Source organism: Anopheles moucheti, chromosome 2 (genome assembly GCF_943734755.1).
Source record: "Anopheles moucheti chromosome 2, idAnoMoucSN_F20_07, whole genome shotgun sequence".
In the NCBI taxonomy this organism is placed as follows: domain Eukaryota; kingdom Metazoa; phylum Arthropoda; class Insecta; order Diptera; family Culicidae; genus Anopheles; species Anopheles moucheti.
This window is the reverse complement of record NC_069140.1, coordinates 1,225,452-1,237,729: the sequence shown is the minus strand read 5'-3', so window position 1 is coordinate 1,237,729 and position 12,278 is coordinate 1,225,452. Positions and strand designations below refer to the sequence as shown.

At 46.0% G+C, this 12,278-nt stretch overlaps 4 protein-coding genes across 5 annotated transcripts; 1 reads left to right on the top strand and 3 right to left on the bottom strand.

Annotated features, from left to right (window-relative positions):
- Nucleotides 1-203: 203 nt before the first annotated feature.
- LOC128297964 (uncharacterized) lies at nucleotides 204-2,003 on the bottom strand. Its single transcript, XM_053033684.1, has 3 exons — nucleotides 1,671-2,003; nucleotides 1,300-1,605; nucleotides 204-1,240 (listed from the first exon to the last, which is right to left on the bottom strand). Exons 1-3 carry the CDS (start codon nucleotides 2,001-2,003, stop codon nucleotides 377-379), a joined length of 1,503 nt encoding a protein of 500 aa, XP_052889644.1. The 3' UTR covers nucleotides 204-376.
- Nucleotides 2,004-2,204: 201 nt separating this feature from the next.
- Nucleotides 2,205-4,806, top strand: LOC128296799 (GATOR complex protein WDR24). Of its 2 annotated transcripts, XM_053032286.1 has the most exons (3): nucleotides 2,205-2,373; nucleotides 2,435-3,928; nucleotides 3,977-4,806. In XM_053032286.1, the coding sequence occupies exons 1-3, from the start codon at nucleotides 2,268-2,270 to the stop codon at nucleotides 4,747-4,749; spliced, it is 2,373 nt and encodes a 790-aa protein (XP_052888246.1). In that variant the 5' UTR covers nucleotides 2,205-2,267; the 3' UTR covers nucleotides 4,750-4,806. The 2 variants fall into 2 exon arrangements, with proteins under 2 accessions (XP_052888246.1, XP_052888244.1); XM_053032284.1 differs by having other exon boundaries at nucleotides 2,435-4,806.
- Nucleotides 4,807-5,071: 265 nt separating this feature from the next.
- LOC128302442 (uncharacterized) lies at nucleotides 5,072-9,220 on the bottom strand. Its single transcript, XM_053039270.1, is given in 5 exon segments — nucleotides 5,072-6,874; nucleotides 6,965-7,156; nucleotides 7,233-7,684; nucleotides 7,687-8,507; nucleotides 9,207-9,220. Coding segments are annotated over 5 exon segments (3,282 nt in total).
- A 566-nt stretch (nucleotides 9,221-9,786) lies between these two features.
- On the bottom strand, nucleotides 9,787-11,148 carry LOC128302461 (opsin-1-like). The gene is made up of 2 exons (XM_053039293.1): nucleotides 10,435-11,148; nucleotides 9,787-10,358 (listed from the first exon to the last, which is right to left on the bottom strand). Exons 1-2 carry the CDS (start codon nucleotides 11,146-11,148, stop codon nucleotides 9,954-9,956), a joined length of 1,119 nt encoding a protein of 372 aa, XP_052895253.1. The 3' UTR covers nucleotides 9,787-9,953.
- Between the last annotated feature and the right edge of the window lie 1,130 nt (nucleotides 11,149-12,278).

Sequence of the window (12,278 nt, the reverse complement as noted above, 5' to 3'; positions counted from 1 at the left end):
GATGTCGTGGAACGAAAATAAGCCTTTCTAGGCGCATGATGAAAATTATTTTTGAAAAACTCATGCGTAGCTATTGGTTTTAAATGCAACAATACTGCTCTACGTTTAGCCACTGTGAAACACGGCACAATAATCAGCTGTCATCGTTCGACAGCCGTGTTGCCATGCAAAAGAAATTTGTACAAGTTTATGTTGATTTGTTTATTTCAAATATGCTGGTAAAAACGCACTACATTGCAAAGGAACGATTTCAGTTGATGAGCGATAAGCCGAATCAACAGCACGGTGAGTATTTCGTACACTGAGTTCTGAGTATAGTTTTTCTTGTTTCCAAGTTTATCTGCCCTTTTATCCTGGGTTCAATCAAAATTTCAATTCAACCGAAGCGCTTTCGTTTGGCCTGTTGATAGTTTGCAAATTTTGATGATGAAGGTGTAGATGATTCTGAGAAAGAACGTGGCTTTCGTACTGCACTTGAATGATGTGCTAACCCAGGAGATGTTTTAAGTTCCTGCAGTCCATTTTGCACGATAGTGCCGGTAAGGGATTTTTTCCATTGTACCACACGAACAAAGCCTTTGCAGCCATCAATATGGTTGCTGAACAGTTTTCGTTTGATGCGATCCTGACAGACTGGACATAGCATATCGTAGTCATCACGAGTGAAAGCAATGGACCGTTCAAATTGCTTAATGAATGCATCCGCGATTGTTGTAGTCGCTGGAGCTTCAGCGCAATTTCCCGCATCGACATTGATTGTGTCGCGAACGATGGTAGTGCGGACTTTTGGAATGTTGGAGGTTAGATCTATTAATACTTCTGCGAGCAGTGAGGATTTGAATCGGCAACGAATATTTTCACGCTTCGGTATCATATACCTGACGTTAACAGCGTATCGTGTCTCTACTTCACCGCAAGCAATCTTGCTCATTTCGTATAGTTTATAAAAAGTACCTCCGCAATTGTCGGCGTGCGTCTTCCACCATTCGTTTTGCAAACCGGGAGGACCGTCAATCGATCGTACAATCCCATAAAATGGTTCGTAGTTGTGGCAAATACCCGTGCAGCGATACCACTGATTCCTGCAGGCGAGGCTCTTGTTGAATAATTCGTGATTGAACGAGATGTTCGTCTGCAGCATGCTGTTTAGGAAGGTCATAATTTTACGGAAATTTGCACCATGTCCACTGTTGGACTCTTTTACACCATCCATTTTAAGAAGTGCATGTATCATCTCATGCTGAAAAATAAAACTACCAGTCAAATGTTTGCCAATCGCGAGGCTCATCGCAAACTTACCAGAATAATACTGATGATTTCTATGCGAGGACGTAATGTAAGCAGTGGCCCATTAAGTGCAATGGTATATCTGCCTTCATCGTCGTTAAAATTTCGATTGGTGCAGGAATTACCCATACTGTCCGACCATACAATGGTAATTTTTTTGTTCTTGAAACGGGACTGGAAGTACAATGCATCGAATTTGGAAAATATAGCTGCTATGTCCGGTAACACGTCAATGAATTTCCATTCGAAGTTGTACTCTGGATTCACATAAACTTGCAGCTCTTCTATGAAATATTCGTTGCAATTCAGATCTTTGGCCTGGAAAACGTTTGTACGTATACGTTAATTGCGAAGTATGAGAAACCGAATGATTCGCCACATACCTCTGCTTTGAACAGTTTGGGATCTGCAAAGGAACCATTGTCTGTACAGTTTTCTGCCATTGGAGAGATTCTTCTCTTTGTTATCTTTGGGTTAGCCGCGCTTTTTGATTCCGTTTCCGTTGCCTGTAATATTACTTCGTCGTCACTGTCGGAAAACAGTTCCACTGCCTCGGTTTGATACTGTAGTTGAAGACGCTTCGCGATTTGGTGATCCCGCTCAACAGAATCAACAATAAGCACATCTTCCTCACTGGAACTTATCTCGAGCGATTCTTGATTGAACTGTTTCTGCAACTGTTTGGCGAACAGATAGTCTTTCGCTTCATTTTCCATTTTATCAGTCATCGGGTCTTTGGAACACTACGAGAAGGAACTTTACCATACCGGTGGCAAAGCAATACAAAAATATATGTGCGCGCGTACGTGCATCCATGACAGATCGACTGGTGCGTTTAGCTGTCAGCTGTCACAAGGAAGTTCTGGAACGAAAATAAATAAAAACAAATCCCTTTTCTAGCAGAAAACAATTTCCCTTGGCCCTATCATTTGGTCATATTTGATCAATCTTGTTTGTCGTTTTGCTGTAATCGTACAAATATGGGGGATGTTAAAACATGCTCCATTCGCATTTGCCAAGACGGGCATGCAAATGCGCTTGCATTAAACCGTGAATGCACCCAGATTGCGGTAGCCGGTCGAAGCTGTGAGTATACAATATATCCTTGCTCAAAAGATTGAGCCTTATCGTTCCGTTCTTTTCGCAGTGCTGAAGGTTTTCTCCATAGAAAACGATGGCTTCACAGAGGTATGTAATATGCGTGGTGGGAAAAACCAAAACTTAAGCTACTCCTCGAATGATGTGGCTTGGAGCTCCCTTGATTCAAACATCCTAGCTACGGCTGCAACCAATGGCGTCGTGTCGGTGTGGGACTTGTCGAAGTTTGGTCGTCAGAAGCAACTGCTGGTGTACAACGAGCACGAACGCACTGCCCATTCGGTTGCGTTCCACGGAACGGAAGCAAATCTGTTGATTTCTGGTTCGCAAGATGGCACTATTAAATGTTTCGATCTCCGAACAGACAAATCTGCCATAAATACGTACTTTAGCAATTCGGAGAGCGTGCGAGATGTAAAGTTTAGCCCACACGCTCCGAACACGTTTGCGGCGGTGTCCGAGAATGGAACTGTGCAGCTGTGGGATATACGGAGAAATGATCGATGCACGGCCCAGTTCACCGCACACAGTGGGCCAATTTACACGTGCGATTGGCATCCAAACCAGCCATGGTTAGCAACGGGTAGTCGGGATAAACAGATAAAGGTGTGGAACACTAACCCAAAGAACTCGTCGCTTGAAACGGCAAAGAACGTATCACTTGAGTACACGATACACACGATCGCGGTTGTCGGTAGGATACGGTGGCGACCGGATAAGATGTTCCACATTGCAAGCTGTGCGCTAGTGGTCGATAACAGTATCTACATATGGGATCTTCGCCGACCGTACATTCCCTACGCGTCTTTCAACGAGCATTCAAACGTCACGACGGGAATTGCATTCAAGGGCAACGATCGGCATGTGCTGCTTTCCACCAGTAAGGACTCAACGATATTTAAGCACGTGTTCAAAGATGCCACACGACCTGCCATGAGGGCGAATCCGCAGGGAGCTAACTTTAACTACAAGGGAGATTTGTTGTACGCTTATGAAATGAAGCTGATTCCTCCGCCAGCACCATCGAGCTTACTCAGTCAGGGGACCGCTCTATTAGGTTCGCGTCAAAAATCGTCTTCCTCGGCCGACCAATTTCACCTGGCAAAATCGAACCTTTCCAACTTTTCCACCAAAACAATCAACGTGAATGCTAAGGACGTTACCAAAACGTCGCTACTGAAAGATTATTTAGCTCTGAAAGGATGTGCCAAGGAATACATGCTTTCGGGAGCTTCTCTTGCGGAGATTTGCAGTCATAATGCAGCTGTGGCAAAAAAATACGGCAAAACAAACGTGAGCTTTTTGTGGAACTTTATCTCCCAACTGTACGCATATAGTTCCACCGCTAACATGAAGCTCGAGCAACGCAACTCCGGTACAATTCAACATGTTGGTGGACGTTTGATGGCTCAAAACTCCAACCAATCTAGCTCGGGCCGAAGCGCTGAAGACCGTGTTTTGGGTACCGGCATTCATGCGAACGTTGGTGCAACGAATATCGTCAGTAATAGCAGCACCGACGACTATCTGGAGTTTGCGAATAGTAAAACCGTCATCGAAGCGCACGGTATGGGACAGCTACTTTCAGTAGATATAGAACCGGATAAGTGTGATTTCGTTTTTGGCGAGACAGAGCTTACGTTCGATTCGGTTGACTGTATAAAAGGTTTCCGGGATGGATTTCTTTACACGGGTCCGCATGACTTGGTGAAGGACTATACATTTCCCTCATCAAAACTAATGAACGCCCACGAACTGCACCAAGCGCAGCCCCGAAAGCATCTAATGGCAGAAAAATCACAGGAAACATCACCGCCACCGAATCCGGTGCCGTCTTTTCTAAAAATTTCCGATCATAATCCGACCCCATCCATCTGGGAACCTCATCAGGTACTGGCAGACTGTTTAACGCTGCAAACCGAGATTGGTGATGTACAAACATCGTCCTGCATTCTAGTGGCCCTCGGGGAGCGAAGGCACAGTTTGCAGATAGATGAAAGTTTTCAAGAGAACTGGCTGCTGTCGTACATTGAGCTACTACACCGACATCAACTTTGGAACGAAGCGACACAGATGATCAACATTAGCTGGATTCGGTCGGTGTTGGAGATGAATCAGCAATCGACGACAATGTATACGAGCTGTGGCCAATGTTCCAAACAGCTGGTAAGCTCGGTGGGTTGGTACTGTTCACGCTGTAAATCGGCCCAAACCTCAAAGTGCAGCGTTTGTAATGGAGTTGTTCGTGGTCTGTACGCATGGTGTCAGGGATGTTCGCACGGAGGCCATCTGGAGCATATGAAGCAATGGTTTGCCAACAATTCCAAGTGTCCCAGGTGCGGTCATTTGTGTGAATACGAATGAGCGAATAAACGACGTGAAAAGGGACTAGTAGGGATGGTTCCACAGCTGAATCACGTCTGATCACAGTCGCCGTTTTGTTCGGAATGAATGAAAGAACCCAGAATTGGTATAACCGATTCATACCTACAGGTAACTGACTATGGAAGTAGTTGTCTACATGAAACTGTAGTCCATACATACATTCCCTACATTCATTTCCAGGTTTTAACTTGTACACTCAATCCTTTTGCACAAATCTCGCATCTCAAATTCAAATTGAAAGTATGAAAGGAACTCTGTACTACCAAGCAAGTGATACACAGGGATTCTAGTTTATTGTCGCTTACATGTCCGTAGATTCGTCACTTGAACTTAAATGAAACTCAGCATTCTCAATGCCACATTCCCGTGCGATATGATTCTCCGCACTGGCGTACGTAGCGGTCAGTTTGGTAGCACTGTTGAAGATCTTCCGATCCGTTAAAATTCCACCATTGGGAGGAACGGCCACTGCGCCAGGAAGATGCTCTTTCTCGAACGCCTTAAGATCGTGTGCGCTGGTAACGTGACGCATTGGACGCTGCACCGGTACCTGAACGCCTTCGCTTTTATCCTTATAACGATGCAGAAATTCTTCAAATTTTTTGTTACTCTCACAGGTCTGAAAATCAAACTGATGTGACGGTGGTGGCCGTTTTGCACGGGCGCGAACTGGACGATTCATCGGTTGGGTTTTGTGTGACGGGATTTTGATATCGTTAGTTACGTGCTTGGTATGTTTCCCGTCTTTATGATTTAGTAAAGCAGTAAAATCGTTAGTAGGTAGAACTTTGGATGAATGATTCTCGGACAGCGGAGGTTTGGGTTCCTCAGCCAGCTGCGTCGTGTTGCGTGCAGATTCGACAATTGCATCTGGAAGTGTTTCGGATAGTTTTCGAAACACTTGCGGATGGGACGCATCTTGGCTGTCTTCCAACGTGTAAGAGGTCCACGAAGAATTGCGGCTCATTCCGGAGTGTTGGTGCGAGTGTTGGGAATTAAACGATGCTCTGGAAAAGTCCGACGCGGTCGTATTGCGGGAAGATTGGGACATTTGTCGAGGTACCAGAGATATACGTCGAGCACGATCGATATCATCCTTCAATGGATAGGGTTTCGGTGGAATCGGTGGCGGTGCCGGCTGCATACTGGAGATGGAGTGTTTTGGTCCCGGTTGAGGTGGAGCTGGTGCCTCTTGATCGACTCGTGCAGATAATTTACTCCGTGGGAGAAAATACGTCTCGATCTCCTGCAGCGATTTACCTTCCGTTTCGGGAAGTACTTTGTAAAGGATGATGGCTCCGAGAATCGTTACAAACGAGTAGATCCAAAACGTACCCGGTAGAGTGAATACCGCTAACATCTTGAGGAATGTTTTGTTGGCGATGAAACCAAAGATGTATGCGATTCCTCCTGCCAAACCAGAACCACCACTGCGCACATTCGGCGCAAACAGTTCGCCTATCAGTATCCACGGTATTAATCGAATGCCGATATGCGTCAGAAAGGCGCTGCCAAGAAGCAGAGTCAGCGGTATCCAGACGAATTTGTTCTTGTTAACGTGCGGTAGCGGAACAAAGACTTCTCTCGGGATTGCCGATTTGACGTACTCTCCGTAGGCGATCGTGATATTGATCGGATCGTTTAAACTATCGTTGAGGTAGTAATTGGTGAAGCTCTGTGCTGCATACACTATGCCTTCCAACGAACTGTTGCGAGTGTCCAACCTGTCCAGTACGCTACCATTGACGAATTGCATGTCTTCTATGTGCGTAAGGTTCAGTGAGTGCAGTTCGGAACTGTTGCGATGCCATTCAGCAATCACTTCCTTCGTTTTTAAAGGAATTACCGTAATATCGGCCTTAATAGAGGACACATTTGCTACCACGTTTTGAACGGAAGCGCCGGGAATATCGCTCAGGAAGTACGCATAACTGGCAGCTCCGAAAAAGCAGATCGCACATCCAATAGTGGAGATAAACACCAACGGCCGCTTGCCCGTGCGGTGCACTAGAAACACACAAAACAGTGTCCCGATCAACTCGGTCAGCCCGAGCAGACATGTCGCATAGTATTTGTTGATAGGGGCTTTCAACGTGTGAAAGATCTAATTGAAAAGGCCAATACGATAGAAACGTTAGTGGAAGGTTATTGGTGAAACATGCTAAAAAACCCGAAGGTGTTTAAGGCCACCTACCTGTACGGCGTACGTTTGAAGTGTCGTCATGCCGGAAAAGTGACCGATAAAGAAGCACAGCAGGATAATACCGAACGGTTGCAGGAACGCACGCTGTGTGTAGAGCCGTGCCTTGTCGACGATAGTGAAGTTCTTCTGCAGTTCCGCATCTTTTGTCATTTGATGTTCGATTTCGTTAAATTCCGCTTCAACCTATGCAATACACAATATGGGCTAATTAGCGCATTAGCCCGATAAACATCGTGCTCGAGTCTATTGCTCCACTCACCTGTTCTTTGGATGTCCAGCCTCGTAGCCAAGCAAGAGCGGCCTTGGATGCTTCGAGACGTCCCTTGCTCGCCAACCAAACGGGACTTTCTGGTATGAAGAAGAGCAATAATGCGGCCAGAATGGGCACGGCGGAACTGATCAGCGCAACTGTGCGCCATTTCATGAAACTTCCCATGAGAAATTCTATCAAAACGCCCAAGATGACGCAAGTGGAACCCGTAGCGGCTAGCATGCCCCGATAGCGCGGTTGAGTAATTTCTGCGACATAGGTTAGCACTGGCGCTTCGCCGAGTCCACCGCTGATACCGGCCAGCGCGAGTCCCATGTAAAGGAAGGTTACATCACTGGCAAAATGGAACAACATCCAGGCGATGAAAATGGGAATGTTGATGAGCTGCGTGGGAAAAGATAGGTTAGAAACGGGCACCAGAATGGTACTAACGTATGACGCGACATGCCACATACCTGCATTGCCCGTCGTCTACCAATCGGTTGAGCAAGCATGCCGGAAAAGATACTACCCAATGGAACGCAGATCAAGTTGATCGAGCTTAGCCAAGAAATTTGTTCTCGGCTAAGTGTCACGTCCCTTTCAAGGGCAGGCTCACGACCATCGCCACCTTGTATGGCGGGAATTACGATTGTCGGAAATCCCAGCGTCATTCCATACCCGAGCAGTAACACGTTTTTCACACCAACAGCACAGGCCTGCGCTAGAAGCGATTTGCGACTTCCCTCCAGTGGAGGTTCCGATTGCTTCATCACATCCATCCTAAACCTATCAGGCTTCGCTTCCTCTTCGGACATTTCGGCAATACACTGTTCACGGTTTATGTAATCGAATGGCGCGAACACGGTGGCCGGGTGGGTTTCGGCCAGCTGGTTGCGATATTGGTATGAAACCTCACGATCACTAGTGCAGCTACTCGTGCTGCTCGTTTTGCGGATGGCTAAACCGTACGGATCCGGATCTTGGAACTGTTCGCCGACAAACTTTAGCTTCTCTTTCCGTTTGCCATAGTTGGTTTTGCGCACCGCCAGTTGATATGGATCAGGATCTTCAAACTTTTCACCGGTAAGTACCACCTTCGAACGGGCCCGACACTTTTTCCTACGTTCCTTACGATGATGAGCACAGCATCCGGTTGTTTTGCGGCTACGCTGTGTTTGCAGTAGGTCGGTACGTAGTGCTTTAACGGTTTGCGACAATTTGGAGAACTTGTGCCGGTTGTAGCCGTCGACGATGTGAGGCTGCTTTCGGCAACCGTCGTCGCTGCGGAAGTTTTGCGAATCGGTTAGCGTCAGTTTGCTATTGCCCAAACACGGTGCCCCAGCACGTCGGTGGGTTCGTTCTCCAATAGCGGGGAAGGAGTTCGAAGGTAAATTTGTGTGTCCGATCGATTAGCGATGCGTTCCGTGCGAAGGTGTAAATAGGGAAACCGTGGTAACTCGTGCAAAGAGTGAGGTAAGCAAGGCAAAAATCGATCTTCATTCATATTTGCTTTTATCTCGCCTGATATCAAAACAATCACGGTTGCTCTGTATGCATCGAATGATCAGTTGAAGAATAGATTTAGCAACTTGCTCATCAAATCAAGCCCTTTTCGAAAGTAATTTTAAATATACTATTCTTGGTAGCACTCATCGTCTCTAAATTGTAGATGACGTGTGAGTGAAACAATATTAACATTTTAAAATTTAATTACAAAATAATTTTTCAATAAACGCTTCATTGCATTACAAACAATGAAACCTCACGAATTGAATGGCATTCTACTCGTGCTAGATGGATTGATAAATGTTTGTTATCCATTTTGATATCCACGTATGCAGTGGCAATTTGTCGGTGTATTCAAAATACCGTCTAAGGTAGTTATTGCTTTCGCATTAATCCATCATCCAATTTATGAATAGCGGCAATCGCCTTTTTTCCAACGCTCTCGCTATTCATCCGTTCGAGTTTCACACTTACCTTGCCTCGACCATGGCGCGGGGAGAGCTGCACGTTTGTATCGTCCCGAACTGGAATAGTTTCTCGTTCACCCCCGATTCTATGACGCACAACCGCTGCTGCTAAAACTAATAAATCGCGTTATTTTTAGATGTTTGGTCAGTACATCAAAAGCCGGTGAACAAAAGAACCTACATAACGCTAACCACGTTGTTTGATAACAGTGCCAAATTGGTAGCGCTTTGTGTGTAACACTGTTTTGCTGGAACGAACTTCATGCATCGATAAGTTATACGCGACTGTCCCACGCGAAAGCATCATCCCGCATTCCCCGGGCGATCGCGATCGCTAGTTGATCTGTATTCTGGGATTTATACTACGAACGCGTGTGCATGTGTGTTGTTGCCCGGCCGCAACCAGTCGTAAGGCATTTTATTGACCAAACGGGGAAGCTTTCGAGCGGGTTCGGCGAGGGCTGTATAAATAATTCCCCAATCCCATAACGGTGGGGGATTTTGCCGGGATTTCCTTTCGTGCAAGCCTGTGCTTTTCGCGCACTGGAGTGCTATTGATGAGTGGAATACATAGCAACGCACACGTGTCATGTTGAATTCTAGAGCTTTTATTTACTAAATAAAATTTGCATTCAAAAATAAAATACAAATTTTGCATTTGCAACCGTTCAACGTTAGCGTAAGATGAGGTCCGTGTGGTTTGAAATCTCGCATGCCAGCTTTAACCAGCCGCTATTGCACCAAAACAACCTGTTTAGGCTGGTACTTTCTCCTCCGTAACACCGGTGGTAGCCGATGCAACAGACTGTCCATCGTCGCTGGTATCCTGGCAGGATAGCGACGGGAACTTCTGGTACAGAGCAGCACGGTACTTCGGGTGGCTGATGCCGTACACAATTGGGTTGTAGACGGCGTTGGCCTTGGCGAACAGCGAGCCCCAGATAGTGGCCAGCGGGCTGATCGGAGCGGCCTTGAAGATTCCGGTGTAGTTGATGACCAGATACGGAGTCCAAGCCATGAACCACAGCGAGATGGTGACCAGGGCGACCTTGGCCAGCTTCATCTCCGTGCTGGTGTTCTGGGCTTCCTGCGAACGCAGCGAGGCGACGTTCATCTTCTTGGCCTGCTCGCGCATGTTCTTCTCGTGGGCGGACACAGCCTAGTGTAAAAATAGATGTTAGGGTTAAACATCGCCTTAATTTGTGTCATTGCGTGGTTGTTGGGAACTTTCATACCTGGATGATGAAGATGTACGAGTAGATGATGCTGAACAGAGGCAGGTAGTACACGAAGCCAGAGTAGATCAGAATGTATGATCGGCTGGTGAAATCCTGCGACAGATAGTCAGTTCCGCAAGCGGTCATGTTACCCTCCGGCACATATCGGTTCCATCCGAACAGAGGAGCCAAGGTCCAGAGTAGAGCAAACGCCCAGATGGCAAGGATGCGCAGCAGAGCTCCGTTGTTGGACATCGGTTTCGCCGACAGACCCTTTACGATGACGTTGTAACGGTCAAAGGCAATCATAGTCATGGTCCAGATCGAGGCACAGCCGAACAGCGATCCAAACATGGCGTAGAGTTCGCAAGCGAATGGGCCAAAGACCCAGGTCTCGTACCAGCAGTTGATCACCATCGGAGGAGCCATTGTAAACATCATCAGGAAATCGGAGAAGGCCAAATTGACCACCAGCAAGTTGGAGGGGGTTCGGAGGCCCTTGGTATTGGTGAAGATGTAGATGACGCATCCGTTGCCGATGATGGAAATCACACCAAGGATGAAGATGGCAAAGCCCAGGATCGAGTGCCACAGCGGGTTCATCGGCGGGAACTGGTACCAGTGGGCATCCACCATGTGGAGCATCTCCGGCGGCACCTTGTCGACGACGGTAACATTGCTGACCACCGACTGGGTCCAGGCGCTGAAGTGCGGCTCTGCGAAGGCTGCCATCCTAAATCCTTTTGTGTTAGTAGTAATCTCACAACACGAAGACGTATGTTACATCCACAAACTCTCAAAGAGTCGCTTGTTTGCTAGAGTGGCTTGGCCACGTACACTGCTCACTGTTTTGGATAAGCTGAAGAAAATCGCTTTTCAGGGCGAACTACTCCAGGCTTACTGTAGCTACTTGAGAACTCTACTCAACTGATCACCGGTGTTGTACCAAGGAACAACTCGTCCTTCTGCCAGGTGTGACAGGCTTTTATAGCGCGAAAAATTGGGCCGACCACGTTGCACTAATTTGATTAGTTATTTCGTTCACGGTTTTTGGCCAGTACCGCGAACCGCGGTGTACGTATTCATAATTTCGAAAACGCTAATCCTTAGCGTAATAATTTGTTCACTTTTTGGTGCTTCTTTTCGGGCCAGGCTTAGCACACGCGTATCGCTCTGCTGGCGGCGGTAAACCTGGCCAACGGATTATGCGTCACGGGAAATTTAATTGTGCCGTAGATGTTCAATGTAGCAGGTTGAATGTTATGCACGAGCTCCAAATTATGAATGATGATATAGAAGATCACATATAAAATAGTGTCCAATTACACTAAATCTAGACACATTCGACGAAACACTTTGATCAAATAATTGCTGTGCTCATTTTCATCACTTGTTATGCTTTGGAAAGATGATTGGTATTGTATTAATTAATGATTGCTCACAATACTTTATGTACCTACGATTACTCAGCTAATTACTGTTTCATCAAATACGTATTGTGAAAGCGAGTTTGGAGGTATTAGTCTGGTTTATCTATGGGACATTATAAATTCTTAGTTTCATAGAAAATTTGTCATAAAAAATAATGTATTGGATGTATAATATGCATGAATCAATTGTAGTGGTATGTTTTTCATGAATAACATCAATCAATGTAGTGCATCACGCACTAACGCAAGATATTCTTGAGTTCCATAACCTGTGTAATTCTTTGATGAATAATAATTTACGCTTAATTGATCGATACTGAACCGCTGTATAGTTTATAATGTGGTCTATTCGAACTGAACAATTGTATAACTTTTCTTTTTTATTTAGTCATAGCAAGGGCATAGTCAAACTAATTGTAATTGTTTGTTGAG

Bases quoted from the DNA above. Each gene is read 5' to 3' on its own strand.
- LOC128297964 (XM_053033684.1), bottom strand. From the start codon at position 2,003: ATGGAAAATGAAGCGAAAGACTATCTGTTCGCCAAACAGTTGCAGAAA. The intron at 1,606-1,670 runs GTATGTGGCGAA...AACGTTTTCCAG, and splicing joins CCAAACTGTTCAAAGCAGAG to GCCAAAGATCTGAATTGCAA. The intron at 1,241-1,299 runs GTAAGTTTGCGA...TTTATTTTTCAG, and splicing joins AAATCATCAGTATTATTCTG to CATGAGATGATACATGCACT.
- LOC128296799 (XM_053032284.1), top strand. From the start codon at position 2,268: ATGGGGGATGTTAAAACATGCTCCATTCGCATTTGCCAAGACGGGCAT. The intron at 2,374-2,434 runs GTGAGTATACAA...TTCTTTTCGCAG, and splicing joins TGCGGTAGCCGGTCGAAGCT to TGCTGAAGGTTTTCTCCATA.
- LOC128302461 (XM_053039293.1), bottom strand. From the start codon at position 11,148: ATGGCAGCCTTCGCAGAGCCGCACTTCAGCGCCTGGACCCAGTCGGTG. The intron at 10,359-10,434 runs GTATGAAAGTTC...TTTTTACACTAG, and splicing joins CGTACATCTTCATCATCCAG to GCTGTGTCCGCCCACGAGAA.